Source organism: Drosophila subpulchrella, unplaced genomic scaffold (assembly GCF_014743375.2).
Source record: "Drosophila subpulchrella strain 33 F10 #4 breed RU33 unplaced genomic scaffold, RU_Dsub_v1.1 Primary Assembly Seq354, whole genome shotgun sequence".
NCBI lineage: Eukaryota > Metazoa > Arthropoda > Insecta > Diptera > Drosophilidae > Drosophila > Drosophila subpulchrella.
In genome coordinates, this window is record NW_023665577.1 from 515787 (window position 1) to 535783 (window position 19997).

The following is a 19997-nucleotide window of genomic DNA, read 5'->3' on the forward strand; positions in this document are numbered from 1 at the left end:
GAGTTGGCCGACGAACCGCAGACTAAATTTAAGTTTTATACACTTAACTGGCCTAATGACGTTTTGATGGTGACCATCAAAATCGAATCAGTTGGAAGTCGATTAATTAGTGGCCCTACCTCCCTTATCGCCTTCCTCCCGTTAACATATGGAATTGACGGCGGAGGTGGCACAGCACGTGGACCCATTTGTGAGGGGGTTAAGATATTTTTGGTGAGTCTATGGGCGGTTCAATTATTCGGCAATTAGCCGGAGTCACATTCAGAAACACACTTCAGAAGTGTGACACGAATTTATGTTACTATTTTCATGTGGAAAGAGTTAAAGCGCACCCCTTTTGTAAATTGAATCACTTTATCAAAAATACATTCCTAAAAACAGCGGAAATATTTAGAAAGGCCTTACTAATCGAACTTAGTATGCAATAATATATACTAAAATGGAACATTTAAAAATAAAAGCGAATGTCCTGTAGCTTATATATTTAACGTCTGACTCCAGCGTATAATAAATCAATTCAGTTACAAAACATTTCTTATATTTCAGCAAGTACTCCAAAGTACAAGCATTTATCACCTTAACTCGACCATTTCCATCTTAATGCGTCTTATGAGTCAGTCTAAATATTTACTAAAAACAATATTAAAGCGTTAAATGCCCGACCTTCTCGACATGCATTATACAACAATCATTCTATCGATTTTCCATGTTTTGCTTGCTTCATTTGAATAAATGCCCGTCATCGCCATAACAACAGCATCGGAGGGAAAATCACGGTAGTAATGATACCAACAATAACAGTCCTAGCCCCAGCGAGACCACAGCAATAATCACATAGGAGAACATTATGCCAAAGTGATATTCGTTGGTTGTTCAATTGAAATTATTGCAAGTCAGCCCAGACTCTCCAACTCGGTAGCTGATTTCAGTCGGAGAAATCGGCATCCAATAGTTCCTTTTCCCTCTTCAAGATCAATACGTCTGTTATCCAAGAGTTCGCTGCATCTCCACGCGTTCCTATAGGAACCCAATTCCGAAAGTGGAAAATAAATGGTCTGGTCCATATCCACACTTATGTCTTGTAGGGGATCGATGAAAGCCCTCTGAAAATGGGCGGTGCTTCTTGGACCAGACGACTTTTTCGCCGGCTTCAGTTTTCGAGCGTGCGCCATGACTGCCGAGCTACCACCACAGATGCAGCAAAAAGCAACCAAAATGTTGTATCTGTGAGAGGGTCGTACAGTCGAGGCGGGGTAAATAGGCATTAGTCAGCAATACAGTGGTGGTCGAGACTTTAAATAAATGCTAAATAAAAATAATAATTAAAATGAAGTTCAAAGGAACATTTTAAAGTAAGTGCTGGATATAAATTTTTTTTAGTAGGTAGCACCGAAAATTAGAAATATTATTGAATTAGAAGTTCCTTGAAACTTTTTTAAAATTTTATAAAACCAAGTTGACTGCAAATATTATGCCAAGGTTTCTTTTCCTTTCCTCAATCATGTATAAACAACCTTAATGCTTAAATAATTTAACAACGTCTTCCCTAGGAAATTTATGAAAATGTAACTATTCCGATTTAATACACCTATGTTAGTAACTAGTTACTCCTCAAACTGAGAATACAATTCCATTAATTTAAACAAAAACTTATAGTATAATAACTTCCCAGATAAGCACCTTGAGTTTCCAAAGTATTTTTCCTTCAACTGGCTCAATATTCGATGCCCTCACTGTGACGGCGGCTCTGAATGGGTGTGACCAAGCCACCTGCCATCTCGCTCTGGCCCCAGTGCTCCCTCTCCTTCGCACACGAGAGAGAATGCCGTGCGGTGGTGGAAAATGGCGCCCGAGGAGGAGGGTGAGAAAAGAGCGAGCAGCATGGCTGCGATACACGCATGGCTCTCCTTCCATCGCGCTGCGTGTGTGTGTGGGCCGTCCTTCGATTGTTGCCGCAGTGAAAACCCGTTTTGATGGCAATGGCGGTGGGAGAGAGCGAGCGAGAGAGCGAACGGCCGAGCGAAGAGTGGCGAAACAGGTTCGCTCGCGCGGAGAGTTATCGCCAGCGAGCATAACAAAAAATCGGCTCGAATGGAACGGTTCGTGTTCGCAGCGCACTCGTAAAACCGAAGCGTCCGACTTTTCTGCCAGTGTGTGTTTTAAATTCATAAAAATCGTTTTTTTAAAACCGGGAAAAAGCGCTATAACCAAGTTTCAAAGGCTTTCGAATGTGCCAAAAATAAGTGCAACTCATGCTTAAAAGTTTTTAAAACAATAAAAGTGAACAAGCAGTGATATTGGTTTTAGATAACCAAAAATATTTCCTGAAAAAGTTGTTACAATCTAAGGACAAACGTGTGTTCTGATAAAAAAAGCTTTCATTTTTAATAATCAACATAGTCTTAAAAGAAATCACAACTAATGATAAGTGGGAAGCACCACAACCAATAGTTTCAAAAACTAAAAGCAAAAGCTACAGAATATGTGCAAACCTAGTGAAAGTGTCAAAGAAAGCATCTAAAAATAAAAGGCCCAAATTCCCTCTGGAGCACCACAACCTCCCGATCCTCCGTCATGAGCTCCTTCCTCATGGGTTATCCGCATGCCCCCCATCATGTCCAGAGTCCCATGTCCATGGGCAATAGCCTGGACCCAAAGTTCCCGCCGGTGGCCGATGACTATCATCACTACAACGGCCACTACTCGATGACCGCTTCCACGGGTCACATGAGCGGTGCCGTCGGCGGCGGGGCAGGGACAGGTGTTGGGTCGGTGGGTGGCGGTGGAGCAGGCGGTATGTCTGGACATCCGCATGCCATGCATCCGGCGGACATGGTCAGCGACTATATGGCGCACCACCACAATCCGCACAGCCACCCCCATTCGCACACCCACTCGCTGCCACACCATCATAGCAATAGTGCGTTATCCGGACACCACCAGCCATCCACCGGCGGCTATAGCTCCAATTACGCCACCGCCACTCCGCCCTCACATCCGCACTCGCATCCGCACGCACATCCGCACCAGAGCCTCGGCTACTATGTGCACCACGCCCCCGAGTTCATATCCGCGGGGGCGGTGCACTCCGATCCCACGAACGGTTACGGTCCGGCGGTAAACGTACCAAATTCTAGCAATGGCAGCGGCGCAGGAACCGGAGGAGTGGTCGGAGGTGGAGCCGTGGGTGGATCGGCCAATGGATATTACGGCGGATACGGCGGGGGCTATGGGGCGGCCAACGGGAGCGTCGGCAGCACCCACTCCCAAGGACACTCGCCGCACTCCCAAATGATGGATCTGCCCCTGCAGTGCAGTTCCACGGAACCACCGACGAACACGGCACTGGGACTACAGGAATTAGGTGAGTCAACGTTATTATAATCGTTACTTTTCCTGGTCGCTTAAGATATCTCTTTGTTAAAATTCTGGGATTTGTAGAATGCCGGTTTCAAGCAATTAAAGACTTGAAGACGTATTTTGCAAGTATCTCAAAACGAGGTTCTACGAGCCGGATACTAAATACGTTGGTAGAATGTGACGAGCAGATTACATGCTTGTTTTGTCATGTAGTTATCCTAAATTCTATAGAACGTTGAGTTTTTTGAAGAGGTTCTTTTTATGTACCATTAAACTATACCCAAAATCCACAAAAAAAAACCGTTTTCAAAACAGTTTTCACAATCTCAAAATGAAAAAAGGTTTGTCTAAGAATCAAGATTCATTCTCAAATCCTTAAAATTAATATGAAGTTTTCTCTGTTTGCGAGACTAAATCGGAACTCGTTTGATCTTAATTGAACACATGATTTTGGCTTTTATCCTTTCTCAATTTTTACTATAAATACCGTAATGAATAATTCACTTACGTTTATGTTGAAAAATTACTTTTTTAACTTTCCACTAGTATTAAAAAACAGCCATGAAATAATTATAAATTATTGGGTAATTGACTTGGATTAAATCCAGGGACCGTAAGTATCAATTATTTTATTATTTTTGAAGGAAAAAATCACACTCTCAGGAGTACTCAAGAACTTTGAGAAACAAATTATAAAACCAATTTATTGCGGCCTGTTCATTTCGCCTGTGACCTAAATTGTTTAACCTTCTTTGACATTGTTAAAAATCCATTCAACATAAATGTTTTAATATTTATTTGAAGATGCAGTTTTGAGCGTACGTTTAATTTTTATTGGCTACAAATTGTGTAACTTTACTAAAGTATAGTACTCATAAAGTTTGCTAGTTCTCAAGTCCCAACAGTAAGGTAATAGCAAACCTAACATTTTCCTTACGCTAAGTCGCAACTTTATAACAATAATTTATTGACTATGTAATATATACCACTCAAATTGTATTCTTAATTATTTTTCATCCTTCTAAAAAGATTTCTTGTGTACCAAAATAAAACAATATCCGTTCCCTGCAGGCTTAAAACTAGAGAAACGCATTGAAGAAGCTGTACCTGCTGGACAACAACTGCAAGAGCTGGGGATGCGATTGCGCTGTGATGATATGGGATCCGAAAATGTAAATACCCTGAAAAGATATTCCAAAAGAGAACGCATAATCGAAGTTTTGATTGACTTGTTTAGGACGACATGTCGGAGGAGGATCGGCTCATGCTGGATCGGTCTCCAGACGAACTGGGCTCCAACGACAACGACGATGATCTCGGGGACTCAGACAGCGAAGATGATCTGATGGCGGAGACGACCGATGGTGAACGGATCATCTACCCCTGGATGAAGAAGATCCATGTGGCGGGAGTGGGTAAGTTGAAAGTTTCTCTTTTCCCTCCTCCGTCCCCTCTGTGTTGCGCCCCCATGTTGTGGCCCATTTTTCGGGGTATGCTAATTAAATTACTTAGCTGCCAACACCCACTTGATCCACTGACAGGCCACTGTAATGTTCGTTCTTTGGCGAAAACAGAAATGAAAATAAACAAAATAAAAGCCAAAGACACCAGCCAACCGGGTAACAGAAAAAAGAAAACTGCGACTCCAAGCTCATTAATCAAAATCAAGAGTGCCACGCCTTGTGTCGAGGGGCGAACCGTGTTCACCAAATGACGAGTTCCTGTACATACTGCTCCTATATATTATAATGCACATATCGTCGAGTGTGTTCCATTCGCCTGCAATCAGCACTTCAAGCGGCTCCTGGTAATAAGGTCTCTTCAGTGGTTCTTTCAGCACTTGAAACGACTTAAAGTCAACTTTGACTGCTGAATGGTACGGTGCCAATTGAAACATCTAAATAGAGGAGACTGGGGCTTGTCATATCGGACTGCATATATGACTTTATATTGAATTTAATGGAACAGGAAGGGTTAAATTTCTGTAATTCCATGTTTTTCCATGAAAATTTGTTCTGGCAAAATTCGAGTAATATATAGGTAAACATCAATACAAGATTACGCCCAAAATATATTTATGAAATAACCAGTCAAACTTTCAAACAAAACAAATATACAAATGTACATCTTTAGGAACATTCTTACAAACTAAATTGGTAAATAATTAAATAGTAGAAAATCATAATTTGTCTGTCTCTTTTTAACAATAGAGTGCAATTTTATTTGCTTTTCAGCCTTATTAAGGGCATAACAACAAAATTTTCAACCAATCTGACTGACTTACATTCTTTCTTTAGGTCCAACAAACAGAGCTTTTCTTGGTACAAAAACTGAATGCACCTTCTAGTAAACTCGGACGTGAAGAACAGGTTTCTACTGGGTTCCATTCACCAGATCCAGAGACCTACTGAATGGATTCCATTGAGTTGAGTTGACAGTGTTGGTCTGGCAGAGATAATTACCCTTAATTGTCGCGCCCAACACGGGGAATTCATTCAGCCATGTGCCGCGTGTGTTACCAACAATATCCACTGGCCAACTGGCGATTGTCGCCGCTTATTGTTTTAATAATACCGAACTGGGGATGCGGCGGGCAGCAAGTAGGTGACGAATGCATTTACTAGAGGATCGGGAAGAGGTACGAAAAAACTGATAGATTGCTTTTTAATTAGCACAGCGTCGGAGTACTCCAGTTCGACCATAACCTTGACCCAAATGGGTAATTATAACGTTTCGCTTAACGCCACTCTGACTCGCTCATTGTCAAATGCCTCATCGGTTCGTCAGTTTCCCAGTACCCACTCCAGGTTTTAGTCTCACTGGGGAATTGTCGTTTCAGGGAAAAAAATTTAGGACGGCTTGCAATCTTAAGATCTTTTAAACAAAATCCGAAAAAGATTTTAGAAAAATATCGTATTTTCACGTTTGGTTTGTCTACAACTGCAATTACATTTGACTTAAAGTATTTGCTAAAAAGATATAACTAATTTTTATTCCAACATGGGGGTAATATATCTTTTCTTTACTTCCTATTTTGTGGAAAAATTTTTTTAAGTGTCAGCATCAAAAATCAAAACAAAATATCAAAGTAGTGCGGCGGACAGTGGGACAGACAGACAAACGATCGCTCAGGGGCATTTTTGACACAGTCGAAAGGTATACTATAGCGACTCCGCTTCGGATTCGGATTCCGATACCGCACCCCCCCCACACCGTAGAGGTAAAACTCCGACCGAGTGACGGATGGTCCGTGTCATTTGATGTTAATGTTGTGACATTTATCATGAGCGCACGACCACGAGAACAAGACGAAACTTGATTATCGCCAGTGCATCATCTCAACCAGCGTCTTGGCATCCGTCTCGTTATGCCCCAAAACCCGTGACCCCGGGTCCCCTTCGGTGTCATGTTCTTCCCTTTACAAATGACTTACACTCGCTTAGCACTTGCCCGAAACTAAGGCCCAAACTGTGCCTCCGATGTGGCGTGTGGTCTCTGGCTCAATTTATGTTGTTTTTGCCCAGAGGCGGCCTAAAACTTGTTTAAAACTCCGTCGGGGGAGAGAGCGAGCTAGGTGTGAAACGGATTTGGGGAGCAATTTGTGGATTATTTAATAGTTGCCATTAAAAGTGTTGAAAGGTAATGAAAACTTAATGGAGTCGGTCTTCACTTAATGTCAAAGATAATAAGATATGTGCGATTGATAAGATTACGTTCTGAAATATATTCGACGGTTGATTGTTAATAGAAAGTTAAAAAGCATAAGCAGGCTTTTTGGGCACCCTGCTGAAATAAAAAAATTGCATTTACACTTTTAGAAAATCTTCAAGAAATGCGCGATAGACAGGTTTCTGGGTGGGAGTATGGGCGTTTGTTGGCTTCAGAGTGGGCGTGGCATTCTGCTGAAATAAACTTGCGTTGTCTCAGATCCTGAAAAATCTGCATGCCAAATCCTAACTTTCTAGCTATTAAAGTGTTCGGGATCTCAGCGTTTTTACGGACGGACAGACGCACATGGATAGATCGACTAGGCTTGGCTCCTGATCAACAATATATATCATTTAAGGGGTCGGAAACGCTTCCATCTACCTGTTCAATACTTTCCGACGAATCTAGTATACCCTTTTACTCTACGAGTAACAGGTATAAATAAATTTAAAATGTTCACAAGATTTTATTAAAAATATTGAGTGTTTGCTATTTTATTTGCGTTTTGTGATTTTTAAAACTATTAATAATTCTATTAAGCCAAAATGTTTTTATCTTTAGTATGTGTAATCAACTTTAAAACAAGGAAGAACCCTATAGTCGAGTACCTCGACTATCAGATACCCGTTACTCAGCTAAAGGGACCAAAGGAAAATGGAGATATGCAAGCAGCAAATGCGCCACCTACCGGCGGTAGACAGATTCAAGCGTTGTGGGCGTTAGAGTGGGCGTGGCAAAGTTTTTTTTTAAATCAATCGATAGGTAGTGACGAGACCAATACATTTCAGTTAAAATTTTTTATCTAGCATGAAAATTGTGGGTGCCACAGATTTGGGCGGTTTGTGGGCGTTAGAGTGGGCGTGGCACTCTACTGAAACAAACTTGCGCTGGCACGCCAAATCTCAGTAGCCTAGCTTTCATAGTTTCCAAGATCTCAGCGTTCATCCGGACAGACAGACAGACGGACAGACGGACAGACGGACATGGATAGATCGACTCGGCTAGTGATCCTGATCAAGAATATATATACTTTCTGGGGTCGGAAACGCTTCCTTCTGCCTGTTACACACTTTCCGACGAATCTAGTATACCCTTTTACTCTAAGAGTAACGGGTATAAAATCGGTGTTCGCCGATTTCCAAGGCGTAGTTTTGACAAAAAACGCGATTGATTTGCGCACCAGGCTAAACGATCTTAATAATGTCACTTCCGACACCTGTTTTTGCTAAATTATTGGCCCGATTTAATTTCATTAGGGAAAATATTACAGGCATATTGAAAAAAATAAAATAAAAAGTGTAATATTTTTGTAGCCCAATCAACCATTTTACTTAGATTATATTCCTCTGTTCAACGCAAATATGAATTCCAAGTCTAAAAGTAATAATTTAGATAATTCCCATTTAAGTATCTCTGGCTTATATCACGTTTAGATCTTGTAGCGATGTAAGAAATTAAAGATAATTTATTTAAATTTTGAGCATATACTTTTCGAATCAGATCAATTTATTTACTTCAAAATAATTTAATGTACAAGTAAGATTCTTCGAAAGTCGAGAGGTATAGGAAAAATAACTCAATGAATGAAACCAGGCTTGGAATCACAATCATTTTAATGGGTATTCTTCTTGAAATGCTCCTTAAATATTCATACATTACTTTAATGTTTAGCCTTAGAATATTTATTGAGAACCATTTGAGCCGCATTCTAATGCTAAAACTGAACGAAATAAATTCTGTGAGGGACTTGACTGAATAATATTGATTTCATGCACGACGTCGGCTCGAGATGAGGCGGCTAAAAACCCGTACAAGTTTCGTGTTTATACAGGGGGATACACACAGCTACAGATACGGCATAGCCGCTTTCAATGAACAGTGGAACGTGAACAGCCTTGTAACTGAATTTCAATGGCAAGTCCACGATTAAGTTTCCACCATGAGGCAGATTTGCCTGAGAGTCACAGTTACCCGATGACTTGCGGAAAAGCCTCAGAGGCGGGCAAAAAAAGTGCAAGCCGCGAATACAGATACAGATACAGATTCGGATTCAGATACACGAGGCCCAGACACAGATGCTGTAAAAACTCTGAGGGAATTGCGCCTTTTGCAAAAGTGCAAATCGATGGGAAAGGGGGTGGTATGGGCGAGGAGTCAGGGGAGTAATCACCGGCGGCCCAGGGCATGACAATGATGAAAATGACGCAGTAAAAATTAAGAAGTTCGCCTTTATGACAGATGGGGCACGAACAGCTGAGTCTCAGCTGGATTCTTCACAAAACATAATTAGCGATCCATGGCTCCCTCTTTCACTCCCTTTATTGCCCTCTCTGTTTTGGTTTGGCAATTTACGCCAATAAAGTTCTCTGGAGCTGTGCAAATTATTGAAATTGGCTTTAATTAGCGGAGCTTTTATTGCTGCTGCCACACTCTGCCCATTGTCCAGCTGGGGTTTTGTACAAGTGTATGATATATGTATAGACGTGGTGGGGTTTCTGTGGGTTCTTGTCTCGAAAGCAACGATTCTCCAAGGTCGTCTTACGCGTTCTCCATTGTTCGCCGGACTTTGAGTTTGGGTCGTGAGCTTCTTAGCTCGGCTTGTCTTTCTTCTGGAACTCTGCACTTTGGTGTCTTTCGGTTTCGGTTTCGCTTGATTTTTCGGATCCATTCTATTTCCATTTCGTTAGCACAACAAAACAAAACGATTCCGTCTTGGGACAAGTGCTGAATTTTCGGCTTAGTTGAATAATATAGTTGATGGTCATTCGATTGGCTTCTTTTATTTTTTGGTGCCAGAATCGAAAGTGAAACGAATACTTTTGAAATGGGAAAACGATTGCTTTGAAACTCAATCAAGTTAGCTTTACATGAAATAGAAAGTCATTTCAAAATTATGGTTTTCATATCTAGTTTCAATTAAAATAGAATATTTTGGTGTTTGTGTGTTGTGAGCTTAAACAATTAAATTTACAAATAGCTCTTAGGTATACAAAAATATTTCTCAAAACGCTTAAACTTTAAAAGTAACAAATTATTTTTTATAACATATTAAAATGTGTTTTATTACTCAAGCTAAAAAAAGTCATACAAAATCACAAAACCAGCCATTATAAAATTGAAACATTTTTTATGCCTATAATTTTAAGCAGGAAACGGGAAGAATTTTAATTCCCCTATTGTAATTAGTTTCGCTTAGTATATTCGCAAAATGTTCTTTCTGCAACCCTTTCAACTCTACTTAAATTAACATATTTTTCCATTTAGTTGTGCACTTGGCATAAAGCCATTGAAAAGCGCCCAAAGTATTTGCGTTTAAATTAACAAAATTCGAGTTGGAGAACGATTCTCCCACAGCTCGACAACCAGTTCAAGTGCTGCGGGTACTTTACTTGGATACACGGCTCTACACATATGTAAGCATTTATATACGGCGTGATACATACATATTCGACGGTTTGGGTGTTCTGCCCGTACATGTGTAAGTAGCATGAGCTCATGTTTATTTTTATTATTTGCCTGCCACAAATTGCAAGTCACTTGACAAGCTGCTGATGCAGCTCCCGCTGTTGTTGAAATGTTGACTTGCCTTTTTTCTTCTTCTCGTTGTTGTTGCCATGAGCTCACACACTTTAATAAAAAAAAAATCCACAAAAACACCGAGCTCCGAGTAAAGTTTTAAGCTTAGAACCCAGCTGGATAACGCGGCGTATGCGCAATCTCCGCTCGGGCATTCATTAGTGCAGACCAAAAATTAATTTCTTGCCATTTGTTAGCTGCATTCGAAATGCGATTTCCTCTAATAGGTGAACAGGTTTGTGTCGTTTTTTTCACGCTGGCTATAAATGCTGTTGACTGATGTTTGCATAAATGAATTATGACAGCCGTTAAATATTTTTGGCTGATTTCTTTCTATTTTTCATTACAAATTTTGATGTTTGTTTTCGGGTTGGCACGAGTCAAATTTCTTTTTCGGATTAATCACAGACATTTACACACTCTCAGCTTATCGGGCCGGCAATTAATCATTTGTATTCGGGCATCTTCTCGAATCGAATGCTAAATAAAAGAGGTAATGAATTGAAGCCCGGAAGTTGTCTGGTGGCCACCGCACCTCAAAATCGGGTTGGTTTAAGCCCACAAATGAGGCTGCCAGACAACAGCGGATTATGAAATAATGCCTGACATAGTTTTCATCCGCCTCCCCGCTCTGGCTGCATGAAAATGTAGAGTCACAAACGCATGATAAATCATATGATATTCGGATGGGACAAACATGCCGACAGCCTGACCCAGGCCCCATAACGAAAGTGCGCAATCGAAAGGGACAGCTGCTGCCTACGCACCAATCCACCCGGGGGCGCCAAATCTTTTTCACAGCTCTTTAGCACTTTTCCACCTAACATCCCCTCCGAGGAGCCTCTCCCCCGATGGGATTGCTTGTGCAATCTTGATTTCCTTGGCCTTGTATGATCTGGCATTTTCATAAATTGGCTGCCATTCTTGCCGGTTTAAATGCAATTGGCACTCTTTCTCGTTTCGTTTTTCGTCTTAAGCCATGACATTGCGGTTTCTTTTGGACTGCCTGGACCGAAGTTCTTCCGCTTCGTGGGCCCGGCAGTTTCGTTGAAATGTTGAAATGAAATGATACGCACTTATTAAAAACGAATTAACGCAGCATGCCGCCAACGCCAGCGCCGAGTTTTTCGAGCAGCTGACATTGAAATCGGTGTGTTGTTCGTTATCTGGTTTATTCCCTGCTCCTTTGGGGTTTTGTAATTGATATTGCAGTTGGCTCGCCTCGGTTTCACTGCCATCCCTCGCCGGTTCTCTTTTAATTTTCGATTCAAGGTTTGTTTCCCTTGCAGCCTGAATCAATAATTGATGGATTAGTCTAACATGTTAGTCTTAAGCGAAATGTTGTTGATTAAATATAAAGTGTTAAAGGTAAATGTGGCAGAGGTTTTGGAAAAATATTTTGATGGCTTTTGCTTTAAGCCGGTGGCCAAACAAATGATGGAAAGATTAAGAATCGCTTCCAACTCTATATTCAAACGAACCCCAAGTTAAGAAAAAGTTATCAACGCTCACTTACGACTTTAAGTCAGTTAAGTTCTCAATACTGTTCGTTGACTGACAGGTATATTTATTTTTTCTAGTTTTATATTATAGTTCCCATATTTGTAACACGTTGAGAACATTTTCTATATGTAAATGTTGTGTACCCATTTTATTTTACACTTCTCCTATTTTACACAGCTCCTGTTGGTATACCTTTTTAGTGATACAGCAAAGAGGATATAACCAAATGAAGATGATCCAAGAAATATTGGGGTCCATTCACTTACCCTTGAAAAGGAAACTTTTAACATTGTTTGACCTGTCTCCTCGACAGAAGAAAATAAAAATATACAGTTGTCAGCAGCTCTTAGACGCATCGTTCCGTTCCCTTCTGTAGTTCTGCAGGGACCTGACCCATGTGGGTCCATTTTTTCTGGTGGACCACCCAGCCCAAAGCCCGCCCCTCCCTCCTTTTGGGGGGCCTGTCAACGGTCGGCTGGACACATATCATTAATCTAAGTTTCGGCCCGCCGAGCTGGGATTGAAATATTTCTATCAAATCGAAAGCTGTCTGTCACAGAGCAATGAAATTTTTATAAATGCACAACTCCCGGACGGGAAGTGCGAGGGACTGTAACTCTGATGGAAACATCAGCGGCGATGGCAGCAAATTGAAATTGATGGAGCGTGTATAAATTTGGATGTCCATCTCGGACGGGCGGCAGGTGCGAGGCATTTATCTGGCGGCGATAAAAAGAAAGAAAACGGAGTAAGAAAGTGGATGGGGAAAGCGGAAGGATGCAACCCCCAGATGTGTTTAATTTTCCAGCCGGAAAAACTAACTGCGGCCGCGTAATTTTTCGGGAGGCCCAAGGACAAGGCCTGACATCCTGGCAGTTGCGCGCTATTTGATTTTGATTAATTATCCTGGGCCCAACTGACAAGGCTCTTTCATGTGCCGGCGAGCTAACCCCCTGACCCGCCCCCCTAAGGCACCAACCCCTCCCCCGCGGACTGTCCAGTTCCAAGGTGAAAGCGAGAAAAACTTCGGCGGGGGCTTTTTAAGGGTTGTCAACTTATCTGGGAGATTTATTGAGAACTTGGCCTGTTATGAAACGCAATTTGAAGTGTATTAATTGTGGTGCCCCACCCCCACCCCTGTATATTGTTTATGTTCTCTGATCATTAATTATGGAAATCCTGCGTTCTCCCCGCATGTTTTACACGGAGAGAATAGAGAACTCTTCGGAGATATTGAAAATAATGATATTCCAGAATTCCACTCTTATTTGTACTTATTTTGTTAATAATTTTCTTTTCATTATACTAAACTAAAACAATGGTTGGGCTTTTTAAAATTTTTTGTATATCAAATGGAATCAAAAAGGGAAATACAATACCACTTATTTTGGCTAATCACAACAATCCTTCTTGTTTTTCCGTGCAGCAAACGGGTCCTATCAGCCGGGAATGGAGCCGAAACGCCAACGCACCGCCTACACACGCCACCAGATCCTGGAGCTGGAGAAGGAGTTCCACTACAACCGCTACCTGACGCGTCGGCGGCGCATCGAGATCGCCCATACGCTGGTCCTGTCTGAGCGGCAGATCAAGATCTGGTTCCAGAACAGGCGCATGAAGTGGAAGAAGGACAACAAGCTGCCCAACACCAAGAACGTGCGCAAGAAGACGGTGGACGCCAACGGCAACCCAACACCGGTAGCCAAGAAGCCCTCCAAGCGGGCCGCCTCCAAGAAGCAGCAGCAGCAGCAGCAGCAGGCGCAGCAGCAGCAGCCGCAACAGCAGCAATCGCAGCAGACTCCGGTGATGAATGAGGTGAGTGGAGCGTGTTGAAAGTCAACAGGAACAGGAACTTAGGGCCATCTACATCTCAGAACTGGCACTGGTGCGTGCTCATTTATTAAAATATAATAGTGCATTAAAGCAAATTACACTTTATTAACTTTGGAACACGCACGAAGCAGGCTTACCCATTAAATTTGAGTTACGTATTAACGTTTGGCTAGTTAGCAATGAATACAAAGCTAATTGAAATCCTAAAAATTACTTATTGAAGTACTCTATATGAAGAAACAATTTTAAAAGGATATGGTGGTAAAGTAAAATTTAAAAGGCCTCAATGGAACTAACAAATTATACAAACCTGTTCCAAGTTTTGCTATAAAATGGTTTACTTAAATTGGGCAGGAACTTTTTGTTTTGGCGTGTGTCTGGACTCGAAATATTAGTTCTTTAAAAAGTGTATGGCCAGAAACAAATTTTGAAAATATTGAATTGTGACTAGTGGGTTATTTACCAAAAAGTAAAACTTTTGGAGACATTGGTAGGAGTTTTAAGGATGTATCACATATCCGTATATTATAGTATTGATTCGAGCGTTTTACGTGGTGACTTATTTTTTAAAAGGTTGCAAAGTTTAGCTTTAGCTTTAGCTTACTATTAGTGAAGTAATGTCCACAAGGGCTTATGGACTATAGATTACTTACGTACCAACTGAACAACTTTTTGATTCTATCTCCCCGTTTAGTGCATTCGTTCGGATAGTTTGGAGAGTATCGGTGATGTCAGCTCGTCCCTGGGCAACCCGCCCTATATACCGGCGGCAGCTGAGACGGCCAACTCGTATGCGGGATCTCAGCAGCACCACAGCAACAACAACAACAATGCCAGCGGCAATAACAATAACAACAACAGTAACCTCAACAACAATAACAATCAACTGGGTCACACGAACCTGCACGGACACCATCAACAGCAGCAATCCGATCTCATGACCAATCTTCAGCTACACATCAAACAGGATTACGATCTGACGGCCCTGTAGAATTAGCAGGGAGATCTTCAAGATAGCTTCAGCATTGTAAATTAGCTATCCCTATCATTCTTTGTAGAGTTTTGTTTTCATTTCGAATCAATAACCTTGCACTCGAGGCAAGGTTAAAGACAAATCGGAGTATACAGTGAACGTAGTTAGTTAAGGACCGACCATTAGGTAGACGACCCACATTTTATAAAGTTGTAATACCGATTCCCCACAAATGTTGTATATGAGTTTAACTTAAGCACCCTAGGATTCAGGTTTAAGAGTTTGTATAAAGCCTAGAACGATTTGTCATAGCTATTAAGTGGCATACACTTAGCACTAGAATTGATTATTTGTATGATTATGGTAATTATAAATATTATTAACGAATGTAGTTGGCATCTGTTGTGCGTATCTAGATGTATGTAAGTTCGTACTTATTTTATTGATACAAATAAAACAGAAAACTGAAAAGTATATCAAAATAAAGAGAATATATTGTATATGGAAAAGATAATAAATGGAAATGTTTTATTTACAAATATTAAAATGTATTGCTTGTGAAAAGTATTATTCCTTAGCGATGAGCACACAGAACTTAAGAAGCCCTCGCGAAAGTGAGATTCTTGAATGAGTTAAACAACCCCTTTGATTGATAGGCCCGAAGATAAGTTTCTTAACCCGCCTACACGAGTCGCCGTAGAAGACACACACACTGGTGTGCTCGACTATAATCCGCTGATTCATCATCGCTCATTGTCAACTAATTAGGACAAATTTAAACATCATGGCCCAAACGCTGCTGGGTAGCCAAATTCAGAGTCGATTGGGCCCGAGCTCCTTTTGTTGGGGGCTTTCGCACTAAAGAATTCAACAGGCCTTTGTTGGCAATCAACTTGGCTGCAGGAGAGGAGCTGTGGTCGCCAAATGCTAACAAGAGTTCTTAATTAAAAATCGATTCGCCAATGATTGATCACAGCCCATTGGCACCTGTTGGCTTCTGGAAATATGTTGAACACGAAATCCTCTCCGAGAGTGGGGATCCTCCGGCGATGGAGTGTGTGCGATAAACTGGTCTTAGCTCACTTCCCCCGAATCGGCTCGAATCGGGGTCCTATTGCGAATCGTGGCTGGTTAGTCAGGCGTGGCCTCCGTTGACAATGACCCGAGTCCGAGTCGCCGGGAGAGTGTCCACCGACATGGGGACATAATCAATCTACCCCCGATCCCTGACAGTGGATTGTCGGGCGCGTACATGGAAACACTCTTAGCGCTTAATTTATCATTGCGAAATGATCAGCAGTGCTCTTTGGGACTCGGGACTCGGGACCCGAAACTGGAAATTGCGCGCACTCGTCCCCAGCGATAAAAGGATTAAGACCTACTTATAGACCGGAACGACCCAAGAACTCGTCCAGGGAGCTGGCTAAGAACTGAGAAATTACGTCGAGGACGGGACGAGGTCGAAATTAGCAGCTCAAAGTGATTACGAGAGCATGAGCACGTGTTAGGGATATAATTTAACACTTTGACAGCGACTTCAGGGTCCTCCAGAGAGGGAGAAAAGGACTGAAAAGGGAACTCGTAATTATGACCAACGGTAGCTTCACTTGTCACTTGCCACTGGCGAAGGACCCACCGCAAACAATTTTTATGCGAACTGAATAAGAACATTGCTGATTTATAATAAACCACAAAAAGGCCACAAGCATCTTAAAGAATTTTTTATTTTTTACTGAATTCCGCATAGCGATAGGTAATCGATAAATGCAAGCTAGGGCGATCGTATAGTTGCCGAACGCGATGTTAAGATAAAGTTTTATTTTTTGTTTTCGCCGAACCAAAGCACATGCAATATGGAAGCTTTTAGTAGCACTTTGCGGCTTGCATTGGTCAGAAGAGAATTTTTAACAACTGCGGGTTCAGTTTTGTGTTTGTACTTAAAGTTTTTGTTATCTATAATGGACTCCGAACATGAAAAAACCCTATCCTATAACTATTTTGCCACCGCTCCTCCGGAAGAGATGGTCCTGAACCAGTCACCGCCACGCCAACCTTATACGCAGGTTCCTGAATCGTCTGCGAAAAATCCGATGTCACCACAACCACCCGTGATGATCACTATCCATAACTCGGTTCCGGTGAACACAGTAGTTTGTCCCTCTTGCCAAAAGCCGATTCACGTTCTACATAAGCAACACCGTACTGGAAAGACTTACTGCTTCTCGGCGTTCCTCTGCTTTTTCCTGTAAGTACAATTGTATATAAGGTAGATACAGCTGTGGCCATAACAATAGCACCAAATACACCTGGACCCCTTGAAAAAACTACAATAAGTATCGAGGCTCAAATATATTTAACAAAAAAGGGATAACACTTTAGTCAAGCGGTCGCCAGCGTCCCATTAAGCGAGGATAGGACTTAGCTCTGCTCTGCCTCTGGGCGTGGTAAACTTTAAAGTCAATAGATAGGTATTGACTAAAAATTGTGGGCGGTTTGTAGGCGTCAGGGTGGTCGTATTAAAGAAGCCAATATATTTCTGTCTTTTTCTAGCGACAAAATTGTGAGAATGGGTGTGGCAAACATGCATTGCGCAAGAATATCTAGGATCTGCAGGTTTTATGCGAACATTGGCCATTTAGCTTTTATAGGTTTGTAGACATTAAAGTGGAAGGTATTGACAAAAGCAATACATTTCAGTTAAAATTAAAGGATTTACATGGCTAGATCGACTCGGCTAGTGATCCTGATCAAGAAATCAATACTTTATGGGGTCGGAAACGCTTTCTTCCACACTTTTCACCGAATGCAGTATACCCTTTTACTCTACGATTAGTTGGTATGAAAAGTTATCTTGACATTAACATTTAATAATTGTGCTATTGCTGTGACATCAGTTGTTTGCTTATATTCATTTTATAGGAAATGTAATAAGTACTCGCCGATAGTGCCTGACAACAATATAGTCCATAATCTAATCTTTTTCCCTCAGTTGCTGGCCCTGCGTCTGCCTCCCTTGCTTCTTCAAGTGGGGCTATAAGACCTCAAAGTTCTGCCCCCAGTGTAAAGCTAATTTGGGATCATTTTGACCTTTAAGTAAGTTCACTTATGTGCAGACACGAAGTAGTGCCTTATCATATTATGACTTACCATACAAACATATGTAAATACATTCTTCAATGAACTCTGTATTTGTAAACTGTAAGTCAGAATAAATGAACAAGCAATAATATAAAATAAACTGAATTTATTTGTTTCTGCGGAGCTGGCATCATTTGGCTGAAACTGTAATGACAATATTAGGAGACCGGAATTTTGAAGCAGAAATACTTTTTGTCATTACTTGTTTTAAATAATAAAACAAAAAAGAACTAATACGTTAAAACGCTAACCCATAACGCTAAGAGATTTCGTAAACGTGTAAATTGGATTTAATTAATAACAAAGTGTTTAAATGGGTATTTGATTTGTTTACCACTACCTATATACGTACCTATCTAGAAATTGCACAAATGAGACCCAAATAATTTAATCGCCACTGAGGTGCTTCCTGCAATCTCAGAAAAATTAGCTTTGTTGATTGCATCCCTTTAGCTGAGTATCGGGAATTTGATATGGGGAAACTCGATAATCCCCGTTACTTGTAAAGTAAATTAACAAGTAAAAGTAAGTGTTACCGAACCTACATTTAAAGTATACATATTCTTGATCAGTATCACTCGCCGAGTCGATCTAGCCATGTCCGTCTCTCTGTCTTTCAGTATTAACGCTGAGATTTCGGAAACCTTAAGAGCTAAAAAATTGGAAACGAGCAAACTGATTCTAGGGTTAAGCAACGCAAGTTTATTTCAATGAAAATATACGCCCACTCCAGCCCCCACAAATGCCTAAAACGCTAAGGTCAACCTGGCGACCAGATTTTTTAAGATTTTGTAAAAGTGGTAATGAGATTTTGCAGTTTTTTTCGGGTTTTTCTTTATATATCTCATGGTAGCCATAATGAGACTTAAGAAAAAACAAGGAAGAACGCTATAGTCGAGTACCTCGACTATCAGATACCCGTTACTCAGCTAAAGGGACCAAAGGGAAATGGAGATATGCAAGCAGCAAAGCGAGATTTAAGTGCGCCACCTACCGGCGGAAGACAGATTTAAGCATTGTGGGCGTTAGGGTAGGCGTGGAAAATTTTTTTTTGGATCAATCGATAGGTATTGACGAGACCAATACATTTTAGTTAAAATTTGTTATCTAGCATAAAAATTGTGGGCGCCACAGGCTTGGGCGGTTTGTGGGCGTTAGAGTGGGCGTGGCATATTCGCATAACAAACCTGCGCTGCGTACAAGGCTACGGAATCTAAATCTGAAATCCCAATACTCTATCTTTGATAGTTTCCGAGATATCCGCGTTTATATTTACGGTTTTTTGAAGTTTGTGGGCGGTTTGTGGGCGTAAAAGTGGGCGTGGCAATTTTTTTTTTAGGTCAATCGATAGGTATTGATGAGAACAATTCATTTCAGTTTAAATTTTTACTCTAGCATCAAAACTGTAGAAGCCACAGTTTTGGGCGGTTTGTGGGCGTTAGAGTGGGCGTGGCACTCTACTGAAACAAACTTGCGCTGCGTAAGAAGCTCAGGAATCTGCTCGCCAAATCTCAATAGCCTAGCTCTCATAGTTTCCAAGATCTCAGCGTTCATCCGGACAGACAGACGGACAGACGGACAGACGGACAGACGGACATGGCTAGATCGACTCGGCTAGTGATCCTGATCAAGAATATATATACTTTATGGTGTCGGAAACGCTTCCTTCTGCCTGTTACATACTTTCCGACGAATCTAGTATACCCTTTTACTCTACGAGTAACGGGTATAAAAATATCAATGTTAAAAGGACAAGCTGCATTTTAAAGCAATGATGTTTGCCCCTTATGCTACAACACCCTCAATTTCCAAAGACAATCTAAAGAGATTAATACGCTTCTGGGATATATCGTTAATCCATTAACCCCCAAAGAACAGTCTCACACCTTCTGGCAACAATTGGAGG

The 19997-nt window shown here is 41.3% G+C and overlaps 2 protein-coding genes across 2 annotated transcripts; both read left to right on the forward strand.

Moving 5' to 3' along the window:
* The first annotated feature begins 2071 nt into the window (after nt 1–2071).
* On the forward strand, nt 2072–15448 carry LOC119560673 (homeotic protein deformed). Its single transcript, XM_037874246.1, has 5 exons — nt 2072–3364; nt 4432–4532; nt 4598–4775; nt 13574–13962; nt 14675–15448. The coding sequence occupies exons 1-5, from the start codon at nt 2575–2577 to the stop codon at nt 14969–14971; spliced, it is 1755 nt and encodes a 584-aa protein (XP_037730174.1). The 5' UTR covers nt 2072–2574; the 3' UTR covers nt 14972–15448.
* Nucleotides 15449–16832: 1384 nt separating this feature from the next.
* Nucleotides 16833–18169, forward strand: LOC119560675. The gene is made up of 2 exons (XM_037874247.1): nt 16833–17198; nt 17943–18169. Exons 1-2 carry the CDS (start codon nt 16912–16914, stop codon nt 18037–18039), a joined length of 384 nt encoding a protein of 127 aa, XP_037730175.1. The 5' UTR covers nt 16833–16911; the 3' UTR covers nt 18040–18169.
* The last annotated feature ends 1828 nt before the right edge of the window (nt 18170–19997 follow it).

Bases quoted from the DNA above. Each gene is read 5' to 3' on its own strand.
- LOC119560673 (XM_037874246.1), top strand. From the start codon at position 2,575: ATGAGCTCCTTCCTCATGGGTTATCCGCATGCCCCCCATCATGTCCAG. The intron at 4,776-13,573 runs GTAAGTTGAAAG...TTTTCCGTGCAG, and splicing joins GATCCATGTGGCGGGAGTGG to CAAACGGGTCCTATCAGCCG. The intron at 13,963-14,674 runs GTGAGTGGAGCG...CTCCCCGTTTAG, and splicing joins AGACTCCGGTGATGAATGAG to TGCATTCGTTCGGATAGTTT.
- LOC119560675 (XM_037874247.1), top strand. From the start codon at position 16,912: ATGGACTCCGAACATGAAAAAACCCTATCCTATAACTATTTTGCCACC. The intron at 17,199-17,942 runs GTAAGTACAATT...TTTTTCCCTCAG, and splicing joins GCGTTCCTCTGCTTTTTCCT to TTGCTGGCCCTGCGTCTGCC.